Source organism: Schistocerca nitens, chromosome 3 (assembly GCF_023898315.1).
Source record: "Schistocerca nitens isolate TAMUIC-IGC-003100 chromosome 3, iqSchNite1.1, whole genome shotgun sequence".
NCBI lineage: Eukaryota > Metazoa > Arthropoda > Insecta > Orthoptera > Acrididae > Schistocerca > Schistocerca nitens.
The window spans coordinates 411,960,068-411,985,868 of NC_064616.1; the positions used below are offsets into that span (position 1 = coordinate 411,960,068).

General features: G+C 43.2%; 1 protein-coding gene across 1 annotated transcript in view; it reads right to left on the minus strand.

Moving 5' to 3' along the window:
- Positions 1-25,801, minus strand: part of LOC126249618 (inositol-pentakisphosphate 2-kinase-like) — a 106,410-nt gene that overhangs the window by 40,334 nt on the left and 40,275 nt on the right. The window contains exon 2 of the mRNA XM_049951287.1: positions 22,190-22,289. Within this exon, the coding sequence (XP_049807244.1) occupies positions 22,190-22,270 (81 nt within the window). The 5' untranslated portion in view covers positions 22,271-22,289. The remainder of the gene's footprint in view (positions 1-22,189; positions 22,290-25,801) is intronic.

A 25,801-nucleotide genomic window follows, 5' to 3' on the forward strand; every position in this document is an offset into this window, starting at 1 on the left:
ATTTCCTATATGAAGGAAATATCAGAAACTTAGCAATTGTATGGAAAATAACCAACAAGTCACCAAAACTGAGAATGGTTTTACCACTCTACTGCAGTGTCAACGTACAGCGTGGAACCAATTATTGCCGTAAGCAACTTGCATTATCTGCCCAAAACAGACCGCTGCATATTTGATAGCATGACCAGAGCTGGCAAAGCAGACTTGTTCGAATGGCATTGGGACATATGGAGAGGGCATTTGGCGCACTAGAAGTTGATCGGAGAACACAGAGGTGGCTAGATGGTTAAATGTGCAACCTAAAGTAAATTTGTCTCCAATTATTGGCTGGTACATTACAAGCGAGGATTCAGCTGCCTAATTAGAAACTTTTTTTCTTCGTGCACTTGACAATATATCTTTCGTGAAATGTTAAATATTGTGACTTAAGCATGCTCAGTGCAGGCGAATAATGACTGCGCAGAGTAGGTCGTGTCTGTGTTGTTGATGATGATGAAAGAGAGAAGGGAGTGGATGAAACCTTTCGCCCGTACATAACCTACTGCTCACGGCCAGCTGGGCTTAATGTTTTCATTTCACAGACCAATATTAACAGTGTCACATCCTCTCACACCATGAGATATGGCCGAGACGTATGGAAAATTCACAGACCAATATTAACAGTGTCACATCCTCTCACACCATGAGATATTGCCGAGACGTATGGAAAACAACTAACGACATTGGCGCAAAGTTTCGTAATCAAGAGAATCATATCAGCACCCCTCCTTCCAGTGCAGGCCATATGGTGCTGCTCAAAATTTCGTTCATCATCAGGGATCGAGGTGGCTATCTCAAAGAAGAGCGTCACTACACTAGCGAGCGTTAGCGATCTCCACTACGGAGGCGATTGTTGTAAGACCTTATAGACTATCGGGTGATATCTAACCATAGGTTCGGCATCTAGAAGGCTCGGCCAAGAGATATGCACTCGCCAAGAACATTTATCGGTTTGGCAGTTACGGAATACGACCCACAACCCTATCCCATGAAGGTTATCTTCGCTGCAGCTACTGCAGGGATAGAAGCATCGAGTAGGGTGATGTACTCAGAAGAATTCCTGAACGCAGTATGTATGAGGGTTCTAAATGTACACGAGTACTCATCTCTTGTCACAGGAGGAAACGTTTGCAGTGGACACATCCACCAATATACCGGAAGACCTTTATCTTGATAGCTGAGTCTCAGTGTTACACAATAACAGCAGCAGTGTTTTGAACTTGCTAGAAGCCGGGACTTGTAAGAATGTCCGTGGACTAGGCAGTATGTGAAGTGATGAGTCTGTAGCTTGATAAGCAGACCTCCATTCCTGTCTGAAGTCTTCAGACTGCTAATGTTGTGTCTCTATCTACTGACAATCATAGAGATCAATCACTACAAATCACTACTCTGTTTATTAGAACAGTAATACGGAAGTAATTGTTGAATTCTGTGGTTTGTTGCACTGTGGTATGTTGAGCTGTGTGTGCCCTAGCATACAGTGATGAACCAATATTATTTGTCCGTCGTGGGCACGACGCACAACTCCCAGAAAAGAAAGCTCATAAACCACAATGACGCTAGACGCTGGGTCGAGGCACAAATCATTGCCTCCCCGCTGCTCCCGTCCGTGCGGAGTCCAAGCACTGGGCGCAGGTTGCTTCTTCCTCTCCCTGTACAAACCGTTCTTCGTTATACTGGTACAACAGATGACGATTTTACCCTAAAAGGCTCGACCACACAGAGCTCATTTCGTGGACGCATATTTTCAACACTAAAAGGTTCTGCCCATGGTGTAGCCATGTCAGTCTCCTGATCGAAATCCTATGGATCGTATTTTGGATCAGCCACAGAAGGTCGCTGCGCTTCGAGCAGCTTAGTACTAATTGGTATCCTATAGAGCTTTTAGATACTAAAATAACATTACTGTATGTCTACTGTTGTTCGTATAGTCACATTTTGGGTTGGTGCTTATGTTACACCGGTCTGATATATCACTTCCGTAAATTTCAAACATGTGCTCAATTCGACCATACATTCTCGCCTGTAACGGAATTTTCAAGTTTTATTTATGCTGTGTCGCGTACTTTTGCTAATTTCATCGTACAAATTTCTGAGGCATCATTAAGTTTTATATTTTTCTCCTTATATAATGCCTTCGGAAAGTCGCTGTGCACTGGAGTACGACTATGGATGTAGATCACGTTATAAGTTCGAAACAAAGTTGGCAGGACACATGTTGGCAGAACTGTTTTTCATACATAAACGATCGCTTTTTTAATTCTTTCTGTAACGGTTTGGTTCAGTTGATGAAAGCTATAGAATGCAATGTGTGGTGTTTATATGTTAAACCTGTTTTAGAATTACGGTGCTTTCAATTGAGGACTGTATTTTTCTTGTTAAAATGTGTTTCGACAAGGCGATAAATAGGTTACACAGATTTAGTGCAGGTGGCATTTGCTGAAAAATTCTCAGGAACAGCTGTGCCTGAGAGCAATGCGGTGTGTCGACTTACCGAATAATTTCCAGAGACAAGGTCAGTGTTATATGCCGAATGAACTGGTAAGACCATGAGAAGTTGTTATTTATTTCTGATCCTATGCAGCCGGCCGGGGTGGTTCAAAATGGCTCTGAGCACTATGGGACTCAACTGCTGAGGTCATTAGTCCCCTAGAACTTAGAACTAGTTAAACCTAACTAACCCAAGGACATCACAAACATCCATGCCCGAGGCAGGATTCGAACCTGCGACCGTAGCGGTCTTGCGGATCCAGACTGCAGCGCCTTTAACCGCACGGCCACTTCGGCCGGCCGGCCGGTGTTGCCGAGCGGTTCTAGGCACTACAGTCTGGAACCGCGCGACCGCTGCGGTCGCAGGTTCGAATCCTGCCTGGGGCATGGATGTGTGTGATGTTCTTAGGTCAGTTAGTTTTAGGTAGTTCTAAGTTCTAGGGGACTGATGACCTCAGCAGTTAAGTCCCATAGTGCTCAGAGCCATTTGAACCATTTGATCCTATGCAGCAGAGCCCAATAAAATCACTGGGCAAGATGGCACGGAGAAAAGATTTTGCGGTTGCAACCGCGTATAAAGCGGTTAGGCAATCACTAAAACTGTTCCCATATAAAGTGACAGCAACTCGAGAATTGTAAGATGCGCATCATGAAAAGCGAATCCGTTACTGCAAATTGTTTTGATCTTTTATTGAGAGGTATACTACTGATATTCTTGATGTCACCTTCTACATAGGCAAGGCCTGTTCCACCTCTCTAGTCATATTAACACAAAACACACGATTATCGTCAACGGAGAATCCTCGTGCTGTGCTTGAAACGCCATGAAAATTGGAGTGTGGGTAACAATATCCAGACTGGGCATTATAGGAACTATATTTTTTTTAAATAACCGTGAACGCCGGCCGCTGTGGCCGAGCGGTTCTAAGCGCTTCACTCTGGAACCGTGCGGCCGCTACGGTCGCAGGTTCGAATCCTGCCTCGGGCACGGATGTGTGTGATGCTCTTAGGTTAGTTAGGTTTAAGTAGTTCTAAGTTCAATGGACTAATGACTTCAGATGTTCAGTCCCATAGTGCTCAGAGCCAAACCGTGAACAGTGAACTTTATTTTTTAATGACGCACGTTTTAACTGGCCAGCTAAGGGAAGATGAAATCAGTTACTCATGATTTGTACAAGATTGCGCTACTGCGCACACAGCTACCACTATGCGTTTTCTGGAAGAGATTTGTGGGGAACGTACCATCTCGAAAAACATATGGCGCCATCGCTCGCCAGACCATACTCCACCAGACAGTTTTCTTTGGGGAGCTCCAAAAGCTGTAGCGTATCGCAGTGGCCAACACACGCACTGTGTCTTAAAAGAGCATATCATAATCTGATCTAAAGTGTTTTCCAGTCAAATTAAGCGGGTTCAGACTTGTATAACCACCCTTGGGCGTCATTTCCATCACATGTTATAACTACACTGCATCTTTCCAAACACCTTGTAAGTGGAAATCAGTGTAAAATTTCAGTAGCAAAATCACCCTCTGCAGCAATTCAAATTAACTGTTTGTTCCCAACGTTCCGTCTACAGTGACGTACTGGGTGCTACCCGATAAGGAATTCACAGTACAGTCGCTTGTCAGGTCGGATATTTGATATACATGAACCGTAGATTTGAGGAATAGAACCGAAATGTAACAAAAGCCTACTACGAATAAAGAAAACGGCAGTCTTACGTATAGATCTCTGGATTTCGGGAATAAGGAAACATTATGGCGGGGGGAGGGTATATAGCCTGCAGAAGAGTCACCATATTTGCTCACAAATTTATTCCGTAATTCGGTAGCAAACCTATTTGGAAACTATAGTTTTTTAGTTGAGCCATTCTTATAATCTTTGTGAAAACAGGAGTGAAAACTTTCCAGTCGTTGGAAATACGTCGCCGCTCCAGTGACACTGAGTATACAGTAGGTGCGAGGGCGCAGAATTCTACGCTTCGTACACAATGTAGAATGAACCAAAAATTCACAGGCGGTGAGGTTAGGGTTTAAAATGTCTTTAGGCTGATGTTCTCAGAGACGGAGCTATTGCTCACTTGGAGAAGATCTCAAGAGGGAAGGGACTGTGGGACCATTGCTGGCACTCAGCTCAAGTGCTTTTGGTTGAAGTTCGTTCGTTCAGAAAACGAAAACGCAGTTTCAACGACTACTAGTGCACAGTTACTCTATTTTCACCCAGAGATTTCAGACGTATTTCAACATTCAACATCGCATTGGCCAGTGATGCTGGCGCGTTAGCTCATCGCGTCCGATCAGGGGCTGGCCAACCTTTGCAAAAAAATAAAAAAAGAACAGAGTAGATTTTTCATCCATAAACTCTGAGAGACGCCATGCGACGTCCGCTCAGAACCAAAATCGACGGAAAAGAAAGACGTCGAAGAAACAGACAGAAGGAAAAAGCAGGTTTTGAGATAACCGGTCGAGGAATCTAAAAGCAACTACGCTCGCTTAGTAGTGGAAAGGCATCAGGACCAGGTGAGATACCTATTAAGGCTCTGCAAAGATTGTGCGAAAGAACACTCTTCCCTTCTAGCGGCAGTTAGTTGTAGATCCCTGGAGCAGCGAAGGGTACCTAGCGACTAGAAAGAAGCGCAGGTCATTCCAGTTTTCAAGAAGGGAAGTAGGACAGATGCACATTATCATATCATTGACGTCAATCTATTGTAAAATTATGTAACATGTTTTGTGTTCGCATATTATGACATTTTTGAAGAACGAAAATCTCCTCTACAAAAAGCAACATGGATTCCGCAAACAGAGATCTTGAGAAACTCGGGTCGTTCTGATTCTCCCTGACATACGCAACGGTGTAGACAGCGGAGCTCGGGTTGGTGCCATGTTCCTTGACTAAGACATTTGACACCGTCCCGCACTGGCATATAGTGAAAAAATAGGAGCTTTCCCAGTATCGAACCAGATTTGCGACTGGATGAAAGTCTTCCTTGCAGACAGAACTCGGCACATCGCTCTTAACGGAACAAAATCGACAGACGTAAATGTAATTTCCTGAGTACTCCAAGGAAGTTACGGTTTACAATGAACATAAATGATCAAGTAGAAGGCGTCGGAAGCTCTTTAAGACTGTTGGCAGACTGCGTGGTTGTGTATAAAGAAGAGTGAACGTCAGAAGACAGTATCGATTTGCAGAATGACCTGCAGAGGACTGATGAACGGTGCAGGCTCTGGCGGTTGACCTGAATGTAAACAGACGCAACATATTGCACATACACAGGAAAAGAAATTCACTACTGTATAACTACATTATTGATGCAAATTGCTGGAAACAATATCTATCGTAAAATATCAAGAGTGACTACCCAGAGAGACGATAAATGGAATGACCACATAAAATAAATAGTAGGAAAAGCAGATACCATACTGAGAGTTATAGAAAGAATCTTAAGGAAATGTAATTCATCCGCGAAGGAAGTGGCTTATAAGAGGCTTGTTATACCAGTTCGTGAGTACTGTTCATCAATCTGGGGTCTCTACCTGACAGAACTGATAGAAGAGATAGAGGATATCCAAAGAAGAACGGCGCGTGTCATCATAAGATCGTTTAGCACACGAGAGCACTACAGACGTGCTCAACAAATTCCAGGGGCAGACGCTACAAGAGAGGTTATGTGCATCACATAGAGGTTTACTACTAAAATTTCGGGAGAGTACTTTCGGGAAGAGTCGGACAACATATTATTTCCTCCCACATACATCTCGCAAAATGATCACGTCGAGAAATAAAAGCTAATACAGAGGCTTATCGACAACCATACTTCCCATGCGCCATTCGCTAGTCGAGCAGGGATTGGGGGGATCAGCTAGTGGCACCAGAAGTACCCTCTTGCCGTTAGGTGGTTTGCGGCGTATGGTGTAAATGTAGAAGAAACTAGTGCTTTCGGTCAACTAGTTCAATTATTCATTGGGAGACATTGAGAGACGTCACGCGGCGTCCGCACAGAAACCATCTCCCCGCGGAAGAAAAGACGATGAAGGAAATAAAAAGTGGTTAAATGCCGGACCACAAGTCCAAAGTTCATGGTTTCGATTCCCGGTCGCGCCGTGGATTTTAATCTGTTGTCAAGTGACACCATGGTTTGGAGTCCGCATTAAACTGTTGCTCCCTCTATAACTGGATGGGTAAGTCAGTTCAAAGATGAGAGGAAGATAATGGTAGATCACTTCCAACACGACCACGCCTAGTAAAAGTAGGGTGGTGTTCAAACCAACCTTCGGGTTATTGACAGCTTTACTTTACTACTTATACTTTCTCAAACATGTTGGTGGTATTCTGTGGAAAAATTGCGTGGAAAATAATTTAATGCAGCGAAAGTCTTAGCACAATAATTTAGTTTCAAATACAAATGAGAGACAGATTTTGGTTTTCCTTAATTCCCCCTCCGCTCTTCCTCTACCCCTTCCGCCGTACCTACAATCTCACGAGCAAGAAGGAAGGCAGGAAGTAAAGTTAGGGTGGTAATGCGTCGTCACATCGAGGGTAATTTAGACGGATCACAAGTACATGGCGGGGCCCACGAGAAACACGGACCCTGCAACGAAATTGTGAAGCCACACTTGTCCACCACACTTCACGAATTTTCGGCTCGGTGCAGGGCCCACGAGAAATCAATATGCAATGGAAAAGGTACACCCTAAAGGTCTCAACTTTGCCGTGTGCTATCCAAAGCTAGCATGCACTTAAACGAGCAGTCAATAATTATTAAACTCTTCTGAAATAGTTCCTCTCTCCCCGCTGGAGACGGCTGCAGTGTCACGTGCTGTCACATACGCGCCACGGCCTGTCTTTCTCGTGGGCCTCAGCACATCGGGACAACAGATGGGGAAATCATCCATGGCGTTTTTGATGGAAAAATCTCAATATTTATCCGTCAGTGATAAAGTTTATTAGAGACGGAGCACTAGGTCGGTATGACGGCCATGTGAATGGATCCATCTTTTCCTTTTTAAAGGAACAATCCAGAACTTCGCTTTAATCGAACTAGGAAAATCGCGCAAAACGTATATCTGGATGGTCAGATAGGCATTTCAGTCCCACTATGTGGCTCGGTTGCAAAGTGGGTAAACGTCAAGTTTAAAAATCCTGATGTCTGGTGTTCTCCTAGTATTTGTTTTCTGTCCTTAAATCATTTGTCTCTATGAACGACTTCAAGTTGGATTGTGGTTGCAAGTCCACGATAAATTATAGGTTCAGTGCATGCATGCATGTCAGAAGGAACATCGTATCGTTTTCTTAACAACACAGGCGCTGCAGTGTTGTATCCATCCGCCAATACCAGGCAGCGACTTTCAATTAAAATGTCCTCCCCTGTACGAGAATTACATAATGTGTGTACGAGTGCAGTTGTGACGCATGGTCATCGACGTATGGAAGTTTGGGTGGGGCCGTGAATCGTGCACGGATAGCCAAATCGGCTAAGACGATCGCTTGCGTAAAGCGGGAAATCCGGGTTCGAGTCCTGGTGCGGCACAGATTTTCATTGTCGTCATTCCCTCATACATCTGATGGTTGTTCATATTCGCAAGTGCGGATATATTTCACGCAATTGTAGCCCCCCCCCCCCCCTATAACTGGATGGGTATGTCAGTTGAAGTGCTGGAGGACTATAAGGGCATGCCATTCAGAACTGAACTAGAACAGTCAATGACGTTCCATCTGCATTCAAAGAAAGGGTACTGTAACAGATGACAGTCACACTGATGCGTTGTTTACTAAAAGCATCAAGTAGTGTAGATATCTGAGAGTTCTTTCTAGTTGTTTTCTCTTGGACATTCTACGCATTTGTCGAGTAGTATTCAACCACAGGGAGAAAGCAGGAATTTTTAAATAGTGCATTTAACTTTTTTGTAGTTTAGCCATTCCGACTGAGTGACAGGCTCTTCTTTCGATATATTACTGATGGAACGAAATAATATATGAATATTATCGTCTACGTTTCTTGTGACGATTTGGGGACAGAGACAATGAAGAAATTTCTTTTCCAGTGACTGCTAGAAAGGCGACTTGCGCTTTGCGGGATGACCAGTCACTGCATGCTCTAATATCTGTCCTTCCGTCTGCCATCTCCGTTAAGTGACCGCTTAATGAAGGCCATGGTCGATTCCTTAATTGCAGGAACAGTACTGTACGGCCTCCTCAGCCTTCGTAGTCGACGAGGTCACACACCGGACCCAGCAACGCTGCTTACTGGACTGCCATATATAGCCGACGCCGGCTTCTACCGTATCAGACACATACAGGCGCGTCTGACACGGCAGATTTTGGAAGCTGCGAAATATTCCAATTTTTTCTAGTAAATGGTTTATGAAAGTAATAATCATCTGAAAACACTAACAAAATTTATTTTTTGATCGAAAAAAGTGTACCTTTTATGACATTTCACAAATTCACTTTCTATGACATTTCTCAAAACACTGGAGAGGACAATCTGGGCCAAATGTGTACACTCTTCTTGTTATCTTCCAGGCGACATCTCTTACCTCTGTTTTATTGACGCATAGCAGGCAGTGCATATTCGAGGGCGTGCTGAAAAGTAATGCCTCCTAATGTTTACGTAAAATATCTTAAACCTTTTTTTTTTTAAAAAAAACGTTATTTTACAGTCACATTTTTATTATTCATGTCTACATAATTATTTCTCAAAATAGTCACCTTGGCGACTAACATATTTCTCCCAACGAGAGACTAGTCTGCTGATACCGTCACTGTAGAATGTTTGACTTTGTTGACGGAACCACAATCTCACCTCTGCTTACACAGCTTCATCACTATCAAAATGTAGTCCTTGAAGATGTTCTTTAAGTTTGGAAACATATGAAAATCGGATACGGCCAAGTTGGGAACACAAGGTATCGGTTTGTTGCAGATGTCGCAGGGCTCGTGTGTGGTCTGACATTGTCGTGCTGAAGGAGAGAGTGCTCCACGGACGGACGATCTCTTCGAATTCGAAACTCGATTACAGCAAGCGGTTTCTCAAGTACCGGCATAGTTGTGTTACACATGGTCATGTTAAGCGCTCCAGTTCGGAGTCTTCTAGCGGCAGAGTTCTGCATATATGTAGACATGTAGAATAAAATGTAGAAAATTAGTCACGTTTGTTTTATTCGAAAAGCTTTAAGAGTTTTCACATTAAAAATTCGGGGGCGTTACTTTTCAACACGCCCTCGTACTTTGAATTTTCTCAATTTTCTCATTTCCGATTCTCTTTGTGGAAACACCATGTGTGTTGACACTTTTTTCACTCAATCGGAATGCAAAGCAACGATTTAGCAATTTTCTCTCTGAAAGTTCTAATTTTGAGTTCTTGTTTTTTTTTTTTGTGCACCAGTTATATGTTTACAACAGGTACGCTAGTAAGATAATCCGTGGGCAGTTGTCTGTACCGTTTTACCTATTTGTGAAGTGCCGTTGCATAAGAAGATATCTACTTACAGGGGTCGGTTCCAGTCTTATTTGTAACAAACCAAGAAAATTTCTTGTTTCCATTACCTATTAAGACGATATCTCCCTCGGATACAACGGCGCCAGAGGCAATTTCACTCTCCTCTATCATTTTTAACAGTCGCTCCACCCCCACATCCTACTGGATCACTGAGGTCTCCATTAGTTATCTCTCATTTGATTGTTATGTATCACAATACACTATCGAGACAATAATTTCTGAAGGAGATGTGCAAACATTTGGGTAGCTTCAGCTGTTTAAACCCCGCGAACCATGAAGGTCACCAAAGATTATCAAACGTTCCAGTTTGTCGGAACTATTATCAGTGATCGCATTCACTTCATTAACAGCGTCGATATTGTTTTAGATTAAGATTTGTGTGCATTAAAGGGTCGAATTGGAGATGTTCTTGTTATTTATCCAAAGTATACAAGTCTTTGCGGTCTAGTGAGTATGAGATCTCTTTGTCACTCTTTTCTTTGCATTTTTTAATGATAATAACCTCTGCCCACTTCCAGATGATTTATATTCTGTCCTGAGTGAAGCATTCGTTTAAGAGATGGGCCAGGAACGCACTACTTCGTGAAACAGTTCCGACTGCAGACCGACAGGACGGGAAGGTTCTCTTTTCTTTTGTTTCGTAAGATATGTACTCATTTTTCCTTGAAACAGTGAAAAAACTTTTCCAACATTGTTGACTGGCTCATGGAACAATCTTCTTCAACGTCTCTGTAAATAGTCATCTTTCTCATGTTTACCTCCTGGTAGCAAAGAGTCCAGGAGTACTCAGTTGAGTCCTCCATACAATTGTCGTAGTGTCACAGCCCCTTGGTATTATCGATATTACAGTAAAAGAACTGATATCTCCCATCACAAACTTATATGGTATTCCTCGTGAATTGCTATTTAGTTTTTCATTCATGTACTAATTCCAGTGCTTGAATCTATATGACTACTTCTTTCATATCCCAAACGCTCTCTCATGTGAGACTGTCTTCATGTGGTTAGCTTCCTGTTTCTGGGAATCTTTTGTGTAGGGCCGCATCCTTAAACAGGCATAGATATTTCTTGGGTGTCCTGAATGGTTTTCAGTAGCTCAACAGGTTTTTCGTCTACATAATAACTAGTTTCCTCAACCATATGCATGTTGAAATGAGTTATGTAGCCGGCCGGTGTAGCCGTGCGGTTCTAGGCGCTTCGGTATGGAACCGCGTGACCGCTACGGTCGCAGTTTCGAATCCTGCCTCGGGCATGGATGTGTGTGATGTCCTTAGGTTAGTTAGGTTTAAGTAGTTCTAAGTTCTAGGGGACTGATGACCACAGATGTTAAGTCCCATAGCGCTCAAAGCCATTTGAACCATTTTTGAGCTATCCATGACAGTCCATGACAGTCCATGATGACATATTGTTAACTTCAAAATGGTTCTTCAAAGTCACATTATGCTATCTTCTGCAAGAGCAAGTGATGCAGCATTTGTGCCGCACTCCGCCGCTGAAAATCGCAACTGTTTCCCATTTTACATCAGTCACACAATGTTTTCGTTATAGGACATGAAACCGCGACTTCTAGCGGCAGAATGCATCCAAGTACAGCTTCATCTATTCTCTTCACTTATTATTACACTTTTGGCCTCCTCACATGTTGCTGCACAAAATCACCAATGCTTTCCACTAAAACCAACCATGTAGAAAACGCCTTCTGCTTGATAATGACGATTAATCATCGTAACGGGTGGGGTATGTAATACATTTTCGTAACTGGCGCAGAATAATGTTTTTTTTTCATTTAATTGACAGGCGCTATCCTCAAAACATAATCCATAATGGATGCAATATTTAAGAAATGGCTGGGTGACACGCCCCTTAAAATTTACAGTATACTGCTTTGTTTTATTGGTTCAAAAGATGTTACTCAGTTTTAGATGTATTGCCACTGGCATGCAGCAAATTTACATTGGTTTCGTTGTTCTGTGGAAGTGGCAGCTGAAGCAGAAAATCGCTCCCGCGCACTGCCCACCTGTGGCTGTCCCGTGTACAAGGGACAAGTAAGCGGATTACTTTCCAGAGTGAATCTAATTTTTCATTGACCTTAGCAAGAAGAGGGAATCTGCTCGTTCTGGCTAAACTTTAATTTTTGTCTTATGTTAACGATCGCACTGTTTCGTAGTGACCGTGACTCCAGAATTTGGAAGTAATATTTAGATACGGTAAAGAATTTCAAAACTGGGTTACCTCAATTTCAGAACTATAAACCCTGTTATATTCATCTACACTCACTAAATTTTGCTCTAAACAAAAACGTAGTAGTAGTTCTAAACTGTATCTTTCTGCACTTCATTTCAGGTAACTATAACGATTCATGAGTCGCCACAATACGTATTTAAGAGCGCTGTTGTTTTACACAACTTTTAATACTGAAGTAGTCCTATTTGAATCACATCAGCTCTCTGGTTGAACATTTGCGGTGGTACTGTCTGTTTGTTTGTGATCCTCACGTGTTATTACACATACGTGAAGGTCGTCATCGTTCAGCGAAATTAGTCACCTGTACTTCTAAAAAAATGTAATCACAGACTGGATATTTCCTTGGTAGACAACCAAATATTTAAGAAACAAAAAAATTCTACTCTTATGCGCCTACTTCGTGAAGTAGCGACAGTAATACACTGTGACTAGATTCCTGTTATCATTAAATTGTTTACCCCAATAACTATCACGGTAACAATAACTAGTGCTGAAGTATAAACGAAAGTTAGTATAACCACTTGACATATTGTGCACCCTGTTTTCCTCCACTGATGGCTCACATCTTGTTCTACTACTACACTGCGTTAGCATTGGACATTGTTACTGCATTAGTAAGATGCTTAAAATTAACTAACTATCGTACTCATATCGGATTACTGTCGCTTTATAGCCAGAACACGCGGAAGAGTGGAATAAATTTTTTCACACGTTCATTCCTAAAGCACAGAAGCGGTATACTTCTGGAGTTACGTCCAGAATAAATATTCAAAGTGATAAATATTCTCACTACAAGCCCACACTGCGTGCAGTTGAAAGTAGAACCCGTATACCGATTTTCCAGTCATGGCCGACGGCAGCACCTGTGTTCGACGTCAACGTCCAACAACCACTTTCAGACGGTAGGTGGTAGCACTATCAATGGAGGATATATAATATGTGTCGAGAGGGGGGGGGGGGGGGGTGGACTACGCGGCTGGTCCCGGCGGAGGTTCGAGTCCTCCCTCGGGCATGCGTGTGTGTGTGTTTGTCCTTAGGATAATTTAGGTTAAGTAGTGCGTAAGCTTAGGGACTGATGACCTTAGCAGTTAAGTCCCATAAGATTTCACACACATTTGAACATTTTTTGAACATTTGGGGGCGGGAGGAGGGGGCGGAAAACTGTGCTGTCGTCGTATTGTGGAAACGGAGCGATTTATTTGACGTCCAAACGGGCATGATCATTGTCTTTCGGGCCAAGGGTGGAAGCATTTCCGAAACGGCAAAATTTGCAAACTGTTCGCGTGCTGTCGTGGTTGTCACCGAGGCAACTGCAGTTCACTACGGGCAATATACAGGGTGTTTCAAAAATGACCGGTATATTTGAAACGGTAATAAAAACTAAACGAGCAGCGATAGAAATACACCGTTTGTTGCAATATGCTTGGGACAACAGTACATTTTCAGGCAGACAAACTTTCGAAATTACAGTAGTTACAATTGTCCACAACAGATGGCGCTGCGGTCTGGGAAACTCTATAGTACGATATTTTCCACATATCCACCATGCGTAGCAATAATATGGCGTAGTCTCTGAATGAAATTACCCGAAACCTTTGACAACGTGTCTGGCGGAATGGCTTCACATGCAGATGAGATGTACTGCTTCAGCTGTTCAATTGTTTCTGGATTCTGGCGGTACACATGGTCTTTCAAGTGTCCCCACAGAAAGAAGTCACAGGGGTTCATGTCTGGCGAATAGGGAGGCCAATCCACGCCGCCTCCTGTATGTTTCGGATAGCCCAAAGCAATCACACGATCATCGAAATATTCATTCAGGAAATTTAAGACGTCGGCCGTGCGATGTGGCCGGGCACCATCTTGCATAAACCACGAGGTGTTCGCAGTGTCGTCTAAGGCAGTTTGTACCGCCACAAATTCACGAAGAATGTCCAGATAGCGTGATGCAGTAATCGTTTCGGATCTGAAAAATGGGCCAATGATTCCTTTGGAAGAAATGGCGGCCCAGACCAGTACTTTTTGAGGATGCAGGGACGATGGGACTGCAACATGGGGCTTTTCGGTTCCCCATATGCGCCAGTTCTGTTTATTGACGAAGCCGTCCAGGTAAAAATAAGCTGCGTCAGTAAACCAAATGCTGCCCACATGCATATCGCCGTCATCAATCCTGTGCACTATATCGTTAGCGAATGTCTCTCGTGCAGCAATGGTAGCGGCGCTGAGGGGTTGCCGCGTTTGAATTTTGTATGGATAGAGGTGTAAACTCTGGCGCATGAGACGATACGTGGACGTTGGCGTCATTTGGACCGCAGCTGCAACACGGCGAACGGAAACCCGAGGCCGCTGTTGGATCACCTGCTGCACTAGCTGCGCGTTGCCCTCTGTGGTTGCCGTACGCGGTCGCCCTACCTTTCCAGCACGTTCATCCGTCACGTTCCCAGTCCGTTGAAATTTTTCAAACAGATCCTTTATTGTATCGCTTTTCGGTCCTTTGGTTACATTAAACCTCCGTTGAAAACTTCGTCTTGTTGCAACAACACTGTGTTCTAGGCGGTGGAATTCCAACACCAGAAAAATCCTCGGTTCTAAGGAATAAACCATGTTGTCCACAGCACACTTGCACGTTGTGAACAGCACACGCTTACAGCAGAAAGACGACGTACAGAATGGCGCACCCACAGACTGCGTTGTCTTCTATATCTTTCACATCACTTGCAGCGCCATCTGTTGTTGAAAATTGTAACTACTGTAATTTTGAAAGTTTGTCCGCCTGAAAATGTACTGTTGTCCCAAGCATATTGCAACAAACGGTGTATTTCTATCGCTGCTCGTTTAGTTTTTATTGCCGTTTCAAATATACCGGTCATTTTTGAAACACCCTGTATGACAGGGGTAAACGCCGGCTGCGGAGCTTTGTACAGATGAACAGACGTGCAACAGCTGAACAAAGGGGCTACCGAGGCCACCCAAAGTGTCTCCTCAACCACCATTCAGAGAATGTTGCTGCGTATGGTTCAAAAATGGCTCTGAGCACTATGGGACTCAACTGCTGAGGTTATTAGTCCCCTAGAACTTAGAACTAGTTAAACCTAACTAACCTAAGGACATCACAAACATCCATGCCCAAGGCAGGATTCGAACCTGCGACCGTAGCGGTCTTGCGGTTCCAGACTGCAGCGCCTTTAACCGCACGGCCACTTCGGCCGGCTGCTGCGTATGGGCCTCTGCAACAGGCCCCTGGTTAATGCAGCCATGCTGATAGCTGTTTGTCACCGACGAATGCTGGAATCTCCACGATAGTGCTACGACTGGACGTCTACTGAGTGGAGACAGATGGTGTTTGAGATCAATCACGTTTTATGCTCCATCGGACAGATGGTCATTGGTGGGTACTGCGAGAAACGTCTGAAAGGAAATAAGGAGGGAGCTTTATGGTGTGGGGAATGTTTTCGTGGCATTCCCTGGGTAATCTCGTCAGTCTAGAATGCACAATGGATCAACACAAGTATGCATCTATCCTTGACCACCATGTTCACCCCTACATATCGTTTGTTTTTCCTCGGTAGACGGCATCTACCAGCAGGACGATACAACGTGTCAAGTAGCTCACAATGTACGTGTTTGATTCGAAGGGGACCAGGGTGAGTTTCACACACCATTTAGAGAATGTTTTCGTGACGTTACCTGCGTGATCTCGTCATTCTGGAAGGCACAATGGATCAACACAGGTATGCATCTATCCTTGGGGACCATGTCCAGCCCTACATGTAGTTTGCATCTACCAGCATTACAATGCATCATGTTACACAGCTCACAGTGTATTTGCATGGTCTGAAAAGCATCAGGAAGAATTTACCGTACTCCGTTAGCCACAAAACTAACCGCATTTAAGCTGAATCGAGAATTTGTGAGACCACCTCGATCGTGCTGTTTTGCACCATGGATACTCAGCAGAGAAACCTAGCGCAGCTGACCACGGCAATGGCTCCACATCCCTACCAGTTCCTTTCAGAACCTGTTTTAACCTCTTCCTATATGTCTCGCGGCAGTCCGCGTTGCAAAAGGGTGGTTATTCAAGCTTTTGACAGGTAGTTACATTACGCTGATGTGACAAAAGTCGTAGAACACCTTCGAATATCGTGTCGAACCTCCTTTTGCTCGGCGTAGTTCAGTAACTAGACGAGGCATGGACTCAAAAAATCGTAGGAAATCACCTGTAGAAATATTGAGCTATGCTCCTTCTACAGCCGTCCATTATTGCGTAAGTGTTGCCGGTGCAGAAATTTGTACACGAACTGTCCTCTCGATTATGTACCACAAATGTTCTATTCGATTCATGTTGTGCGATCTGTGCGCCCAAATTATTCGCCTGAGTTGTCCGGAATGTTCTTCAAACCAATCTCGAACAATTTTGCCCTGGCGACGTGGCGCATTGTCATGGGAACATGAGGTTCATGAATGGCTGCAAATGGTCTCCAAGTATCTGAATATAACCATTACAATCAATGATCGGTTCAGTTGGACCAGATAACCCAGTCCATTCCATGCAAATACCGCCCACACCATTATGGAGCCACCACCAGCTTGCGCAGTGGCTTGTTTACAACTTGGGTCCATGGCTTCGTGAGATCTGCGCCACACTCGAAACCTACCATAAGCTCTCACCAACTGAAATCGGGACTCATCTCACCAGACCACAGTTTTTCAGTCGTCTAGGGTCCAACCGATATGGTCACGTGCCCAGGAGAGGCGCTGCAGGCTATGTCGTGCTGTCGGCAAAGGCACTCGCGTCGGTCATCTGCTGCCATAGCCTATTAACACCAAATTTCGCAGCTCTGTCCTAATGGATACGTTCGTCGTACGTCACACATTGATTTCTGCGGTTATTTCACGCAGTGTTGCTTGTCTGTTAGCACTGACAACTCTGAACAAACGTCGCTGCTCTCGATCGTTAAGTGAAGACCGTCGGCCACTCGTTGTCCGTTGTGAGAGGTAATGCCTGAAATTTGGTATTCTCGGCACACTCTTGACACTGTGGATCTCGGAATATTGAATTACCTAACGATTTCCAAAATGGAATGTTCCACGAGTCTAGCTCGAACCACCATTCCGCGTTCAAAGTCTGTTAATTCCCGTCTTGCAGCCATAATCACGTCGGAAATCTTTTCACGCGAATCACTGAGTACAAATGACAGCTCTTCCAATGCACTTCCCTTTTATATCTTTTGTACGCCATACTACTGCCATCTGTATAAGTGCATGTCGCTATCTTTTGACTCGTCGCCTCAGTGTAATGCGACTGGACAGTATATAAGACTGTAACCAGAACAACATTATCTTCTTGATAAACCTTGCGTATCGTTCGCCGCCAAGTGTAAGACTTCACTTTAATTCTGTATGTAAAAAGTGTGAGAGTGTGCTGGGAGAGAGCAATACACACTGTAATAGTTTCAAGGACGTGGTCGCATTGATATTTTCATTTTATCCTTGGATACAATATTTCAATAACATCGAAGTATTTGTAAGGAATTTAAATGACTAATTGAAGGGACAGGGATGGAGATGACATTTCCAGTAGTTCAAACATGTAGAAACGCGCAACATTATTTTTGTTTTGGTTACATCGAATGAGGTAGAAAAATGTGCACATTTTGGCGTATTGCCTGTTCACTTTCACCTCGTGATCTTCGGAGACGATCGTTTACTGATATTTCTGACGTTTCACCAGCACGTGCGAATGACATTGTTAAACATTCACCTTCTATTGCTGGTAGCGAACATTAGTCGAGCCCGCGGCTGGAGGCTGTATGTCCCTGTTGCGCCAGCATCTGAAGGCGTTTCCTTGGTCGTTACCACTGCGGTTCTCCCCTTCAGAATATGTTTACCTTGAGGATTTCTTCTCTCTTGTTAAAATTATTGTCGTGTTCGTGAGATTCTCTTGCTGCCCTGAAAAAACTGGCGTGATAGCTCTTCTCCACGGCGAGAACCTGTGTGTTGGTGAATTTTATTACGTGGTCGGTCTCACAAAGCGCGTCCTGCGCCACGGCTGATCTCTCCGCCTGTCCCAACCTGCAAAATCGTTTATGTTTGATGATCCTGATACTCATGGATCGTCCAGTCACTCCAACATAGTCTTTTCACATGTACGCAGTATGCGGTATACCTAGTCCCGATATTGCGAGTGGATATCTTTTGTCCTTAGGCGATTTGAGACATTCTCTGGTCTTCTTGGTCGATTTCTAAATAGTCTTTAAACCATGTTTGCGCAGTATGCAGCCGATTCTGTCCGTTACCTTGGCGATGTATGGCAGAAAGGCCGTCGTCAACATTTCTTCTTCGGACATATTGTTTCGCCGACTGTTAGCTTTCGTGACGCTTCTTATGCAATTGGTGGAGTACTCATTGTTCCTCAGAACGCAGGTGAAAAACTTAATATACACCCGGATGTATGGGAAGAACCACCTGAAAACCATTAGCAGATGGCTCTGCAGAGGGGTGTCTGATTAACTTCATAATTTTATAAATGCTGATAGGATGTTTGTTGTTAACTGAGGAAAACATAGTACTTTATGGTTTGTCTGGATGATCAAGTGACCGAGGAATTATTTGACGTTGCTTCTCTACGAACTACACCATCTTAAAGTAGAGATAAAAAACGAGATGAAGCTGTAAACTGACTGCTATTCCAACAAATGTAAGTGGAAATATGGTGCTATTGGTATCCGCTTTCCCCCTCTCTCTATACCTCTTGCTATATCAGGCCTGAGTTACATGCACTCCCGCATTTCCGTCATGTAATAAAACACTTTCTCGAGAACTCAGGCACTGAATGTTACACGTTTCTCACGTTTCTTCTCTTCCGTCCTCGGAGCTCCCGAAGCGGCTGGTAAAGTTCTAGCTGCAATCACAGTCAGAATGCATTCTCATGTAGTGAGAGGTAAATAACGGGAGGTACTGTTTCGCCGATTTGATCGAAAACGTTTATTGATGGACCCGAATTAATTCTCTGCTCTCGGACACACACACTATCAGTTTAAATGAGGGTCGCAAACCTCGCTTCGACCCACGAGACTGGGAAACAATAGTCACCACTTCTATGTAAATAGTCAGTGCCCTGTAGCTATCCATCTACTTGCGAAAGACTCTCTGATCCGACCACTAGAATGGAAAACGAGCATAAAAAAAAGTGACTGCACCGTCACCGAGCGGTTTCTACTATCTCGTCCATAAACAAAACTGGATAACAGTCTAAAGTCAGAAAGGAGAAAGCCATACACAAAACATCACACTTGACGATCCCACTAAAACAACTGGAATTTACTGTCTCGTATAAGAGTTCGCCACGTCCGCCTCATTGTTATTAAGCACAACCTCCAGCTAGCTGTAGTCACCACGTTCTGATATGCACAGAAAATCCTCGCTCACTGTCACACCCTTGCTCACAAAAATTGGAAAACAGCTAAGCCCTTCACAAGAAACACACTCGCCAACTCTTTCAGTTTTCTTTAGCAGAACAACAACTTCATGGATATCACTGAAGCACTAACTCACTCCCGACTTCATACGCGCGACCCTTTTTAAAATCTCAGCTCCACCCCATAGAACCCATAACTCCCGTTTTTACACTTGCAAAGGGCTGCTGGCTGACTTCTGATTTCGTGGGCTCCTAAAAAGTTATTTAACATCTATCCTTGTCAGGTAAGCAGAATCAGGAGTGAAAGTAGGCATTCAGGTGGTCATTCTTTCCCCAGTTAATAGTGCTTCTGTCTTCTGTAAGGTGCTGCATCCTGACAGGACTTTCTGACGATTCTTTCCAATAGGTGTTGGAAAACAGCCATCATGGAAAATCGGCTCTACCCACAATTCATTTAGGAGGATTAGGGAAAGGCCATTCTGTCTTCTCCAGGCTACGTCGACTTTCCGACCGTGGTGTTTCCTACCCTTTTGTATGTGCCTCAGATACCCTGAGACTTCAGACCAAGCAGTTGTGCTTAGCGGGTTTTCCGACCAGAGACTCCCCCACTGCTGATTTACTCCAGTTGTTCACCAACAGCGGACGTGTTGTCACAGGCTTCCTTTCCGTATAGATTCGTAGGCCTAAGCTACTTGATTTCTGTATGGTCATCGCTGTTGGGCGTGCAATAAATGTGATGAGTGTACGAGCTGGTTGTGTGTGAGTGCCGAACGGAGCAAGTGCCGACACCGTTTAAAAATTGCAAATGGCAGAATTGTGGCAAAACAGCAATATTCTTGTCCACTTAACGAAGCAGATGTGTAGGGTAAGAAACGAACCCATAACTGCAGGAAAATGGCCCACGGAGAGAAAGCAGTGTCTGCTTTCCAAATTTTTAAAAGGGCATTTCAACAGCTGAAAGATATAAGTTTAGATTTTGTCGCAAATATGTCATGTTGTGGGAGCCCCAAGACTTTATTGTGTAAAGCAAGAAGGAAAGCGACTAGAACGACCCAGAACTCTGGAACTAATTCCGAGATTCAGTTGAGAGAAGACATTTTGAAAATAGCTGAAGGTAATGCTTTTTAGAAAATTGACAGTGGGCCTGTTCCTGACAAAAGTACTCTGGTGGTCAGATATGAAGAAGCGGAGAAAATCCTGTGCGAAAATCCAACTGTTTTTATGAACGGGATATTTGACAGTTGTTCAGAACTATTTAAAACTGTCCTTCGAAAGCGCAGAAGCAGAGACGATGGTATTTCCTGTTTTATTTGCTTTGCTCCTAGAGAAAAGTCAAAAGACATACGAAAGACTTTTTTCTGGATTGAAAATTAAGATGTCTGGGTGGTCACCGAAAACTGTAGTGTTAGACTTTGCAATGGCTACAGTTAAAGGCATAAAAATAGTGTTCCACAAAACATCCCTTCCTGGTTGGAATTTTCACTTCAACCAACGTCTGTGGAACAAAGTAAAAGAACTGGGACTAACAGGGGAATACATGGATAGAGAAGACGTCCGACTGTTTTGTCACATGTGTAGCACAGTGGCATCTTCCCAAACAGTGTTGATGAACCATGGAATAAGGAAGGAAATGCGCAGTGGAGAAAAGATTGCGAAATTCGCAGACTATATGGCCAGTCAGTGGATGGAAAATCCTAGTGTGTCAGTTGAAAAGTAGAAAGCTGTTTTCCAGCGCCAAAGGACCGTGAATGCTGTCGAAGGTTGACATATCAAACTAAACTCCTCAGTGAAACAAAAACATCCCAACGTAAACTTTCTGAAAAATAAGCTGAAGGAGGAGGCAGTAAATTCTACATGTGAAATTAAAAAAAATATATCAATTGACCCTCCTTTTCAAAAAAAGAAAAATGAAAATGATACACAGATCTTGACAAAAGATTAAAAGACATTATAGGAATATGTAACGGCTTGGGAGATTGAAGAAGATGGCTAAAATCTCTGGCTTTCTTGTAAAAAAACTGAGTGAGAAATTAAAATTCATAAAATAAGACAAGAAGTTTAATCATTTGTTGCGACAATGTTGTATAGAGAAACAAAGGTAAAAATAAAAGCAAAAAAATTAAAAGGACAAAATAATTAAAGCACTTCAACACGGTTATATACTATTGTGTTCATAGCCAGCCTTAAAACTGGATAAAATGTGAAGAGACGTTCGTATTAAAAAGCGGTCGGCAGAGTCTCCCGCACTGTTGCGGCTTCCTTCAACGGTCTGAAAACTCACGGCTAAAATATTTGTCGAAATCATAACGTTGACGTGATGGGTCGCAAAGCTTACTGTCGGACAGCCCATGACACCTTCTTCCAGGTGGGACTCAATGTCCGTCCTCCGGATCCCTAAAATAGGCCGTGGCATACTCAATAACCAAAGGAGAGACACACAGCCACGGCCAGGAAACGATATGTTACAAACAGATTAGCGAACTGAATCCATTATCTTACCTCAGGAATGGCGATAACAATGTTGGCGTTGCCTTCCCCCAGGTAATGCCAACTCTTTTTTTCCAAGTCCTCCATTTCCATCACGGCAGGTGGACGGTATCTGTAAATTAAGACCGAAAACAAAATTTTAATTCTGCTTCAAGTGAATAGATAAACTAACTACACGGGCGTATCAATATGTATTCTGTCTTTAGAGGCAGCATTGAGTGTCTGTTCAGACACTGTGTGGAGAGCGCCTATGTGCCCTGTTCCCACGCTATGCATGCACCAGCTAGTGTAATGCGTGTATCGAGGCCCTAAATCAGTCAATAATCTTTGATTTTACTTATAGGCCTACTTAATCGCGATTTAACAAAACTTTACATAACCGTGTTGTAGTTTACCACTTTACTTTCAAGTCAATATTCAATTTCTGAGACGCAGAAAATTACTTGAAACTCAAAATTTTCTGTAGAAAATAACAACATACTATTTACATGTTGTCAGAAAGTGTATGGGGGAATGAAAAATGTACATGAGGAACGAATCTTGAATTTGTGAGTGATTAAGGCTGTCTGAGGGTATGCAGAACGTTGTGCGATAAAAGAGTCGGTCACACATAATGAGTTGAATGTAGCGTAAAAGTGGCGGGTACTTTTGTTGGAAAAGTAATAAGTATCCATACGCCCAATCTTAAGACACGTAAAGATGTGGTTACTTAATGTTAACTTGGCGTTTTTGAGAATATGTATGAGAAATGGGCGTAAATTTTATTTAAGGCTTGCGGTTGGCCAGAAAGGTTCTTACCTGGTTATAAGAGAACAAACAGAACTTTCATTGGCTACTGCTGGCATCATCTCCGTCCAATTAAAGTTTAATATACAGTATTTTCCTATTCCATTTTGAAATGATAGCATTCACTTTAGGTGTGTTGCAGTTGTTTTCTTTTAATTATGAAATTTACTCCCGGAAAGTTAGATTTTTCCAAATGTGAAAAACTGTTCCAAGGGACGTGGTCATGTGCCTTGTAAAATTTTTGGAACATTAAAGAAACTCAATCCATTTGCAAGTATCACGGAATTTATGGTAACAAGGTACAAAATGGACTGATGAAGTATGGCTTAAACCCCACACGTTATGCAACGGTTTTAAAAACGTACGGAATTATACTCATCATAACACGCTGTAAGTGAAGAATTAACAATATCCTCCAAATAATTTCAATATACGAGGGTTGTCCAGAAAGTGAGTTCCGATCGGTCGCGAAATGGAAACAACAGTGAAAACCAGAAACGTTTTATTTGCAACAGTTAGGTACACCTTCCGCCTACTTCTCTACATAGTCGCCGCTCCAACTTCGAGTGTTGTCGTAGTGTTGTATCAACTTTCCAATATCCTCGTCATAGAAAGTAGCCGTCTGTGCTTTCGGCCAGTTATCTGCACTGGTCTGCAGCTCGTTGTCTGTGGAAAAATTTTATCTTCATAGCCAGTGGATCTTGTGAGCAGAGATGAGACTCAGGGGGAGACAATTACGGACTGTATTGTGGGTGATCAAGCACTTCTCATCGGAAACGCTGTAGGAGCGTCTTCATTGCCCCTGCAGTGTGCGGCCGAGAATTGGCATGATGAAGGAACAGCTCGAAGGTTGTGTCATGTGGGCTGCATCACACAGGCGAAATCTCTAACCAGGCCCTCATACTTAGCGGGAGACGCTATTCCCTACGCATTTTTACGTACTCACTGTTCACTCACTAGACACACTGACGCTGCCCAACACATCCCTGCGAAGCTTTACCGGATTTTCCCAGTGGTTTCCATTCCGCCTCCGATCGGAACTTACTTTCTGGACGACCCTCGTATTATACAGCGCTTAAACATGTAGAACTCTCAATATGTACAAACGCTCCACAAAACACGATCTCATGTCTCACAGCTAAAAAAACAATAGAAAATGCCAGAAACTGCTTATAGTGGTCTCTAGTGTGCATTCCTTTATGTGATTCTAAAATCGTTCACCAAAAAGAGACACCGACCACGAAGCATCATGTGTTCATGAGTACACAATCCTCTAGATAGAACACTCTCGACTTATGCACAGACTACAGTTTCGGGAATAGCTATTCGCCAGAGAGCAAGAATGTCTCTGCAGTGCTCCTGACAGGTATTGTAATATATTGTGAAAAACGCTTTTTGGTGAAAAACAAAGTTATCTCAGATTGTATAACGTAGATATGTGCAACGCTGATGACATTTCTGAGAACTTATCTTGATGATTTGAAATTTGACATGCCATTCTTACTACACGCCGTAACTAAACGTGACACATTCCGTAGACTTTGCTCATATACATCATATAATGATCAAATAATGAACTGTATAGTATTTTTACGAGCATAAAAAACTACTGAATACCGTGTGCAATACAAATTGTTACTAAACGGACTCTGTCGTGATTCCTTGTCAAATGATCACGGGTCCTATACACAGGGTGTTCAGAAACAGTCTGAAAAGCTTGTAAGGGTGTTGCAGGGTAGGTCGTGTTAAGAAATACGGGATAAGACAAGAAATCGATACGTTGCGCCGTTTCCTACTTAATTAGCATGGAAGTTACGCAATCAGGCTGTTGCGGACGAAAATCAAGCGGCCCACCAGAGACAGTGGCGCCAAACGCGTACTTCGTTTGGTTTCCTATAACCGAACAAGAGAGCGAGACAAAAATTGGACACGGGACGATAGCAAGATCGAAACCGAGCCAAAGCCTGAGCAATGTTGTGCGCTGTTATCTACGCTATGAGAAGAACTGACACTTATTGTATCAGCCGGGCCTCTTAAATTTGTGCGCGCAACGTCCTGTTTGGCTAATTATCTCGGAAATTTCTTAACATTTTCGTAACAATTTCTCATCACAATCTACCCTGCAACGCCATTACAAGCTTTTCAGACTGTTTCTAACCATCTTGTAGGTAGTGGCTGTTGGAATAAGTGTCGTATGAATGATTTGAAGAGTGCAGCAACAGTTAAACTTTAAATTGTATTCCATGAACAGTGCGTCAGAAACTTGTAGCTGCAGTTATAATACGGACTTGGTAGAAGTTTTTGTGACATTATTATTTGAAAATGTAAATCAGTATCGTTCAAATATGTTCTTAATAAATTATAAATTAGTAGAGATCCTAATCCCGAGGTATAGCAGAATGAACTTTGAACAAATTGATAGTAAACATGATGCAACCTAGGGACACATGTAGTGCCGTCATGTTCTCGTAGCTTTTCTTGGCTGAGTTACTTCGTGTGTCGCCCTACATCGGGCAGCGGAATGTGCGGAGCTTACTGCGGTAAGTGAATCTTGCGGGAACATTTTGCGAAAGCAACAACAATCCCTACTGCCACACATAGTAGATAGGCGGAAAACTATATATTTTGAACCCGGAAATGAACACAGAACTGTTTGGAACAGAATAATCGTAGTAAGAAAGACTGAAAACATAGAGAAGACGTTCAGGATAACATATGAAAATGATCCATCAAGAAAGACGAGAGAAGACAGCTGTAATGGAATACTTATTCACCAAGAGACGACACAGCGGGAGATGGCTGGTGCGTTCCTAGCTGGCAGGGGAGCTTTTTGTGTGA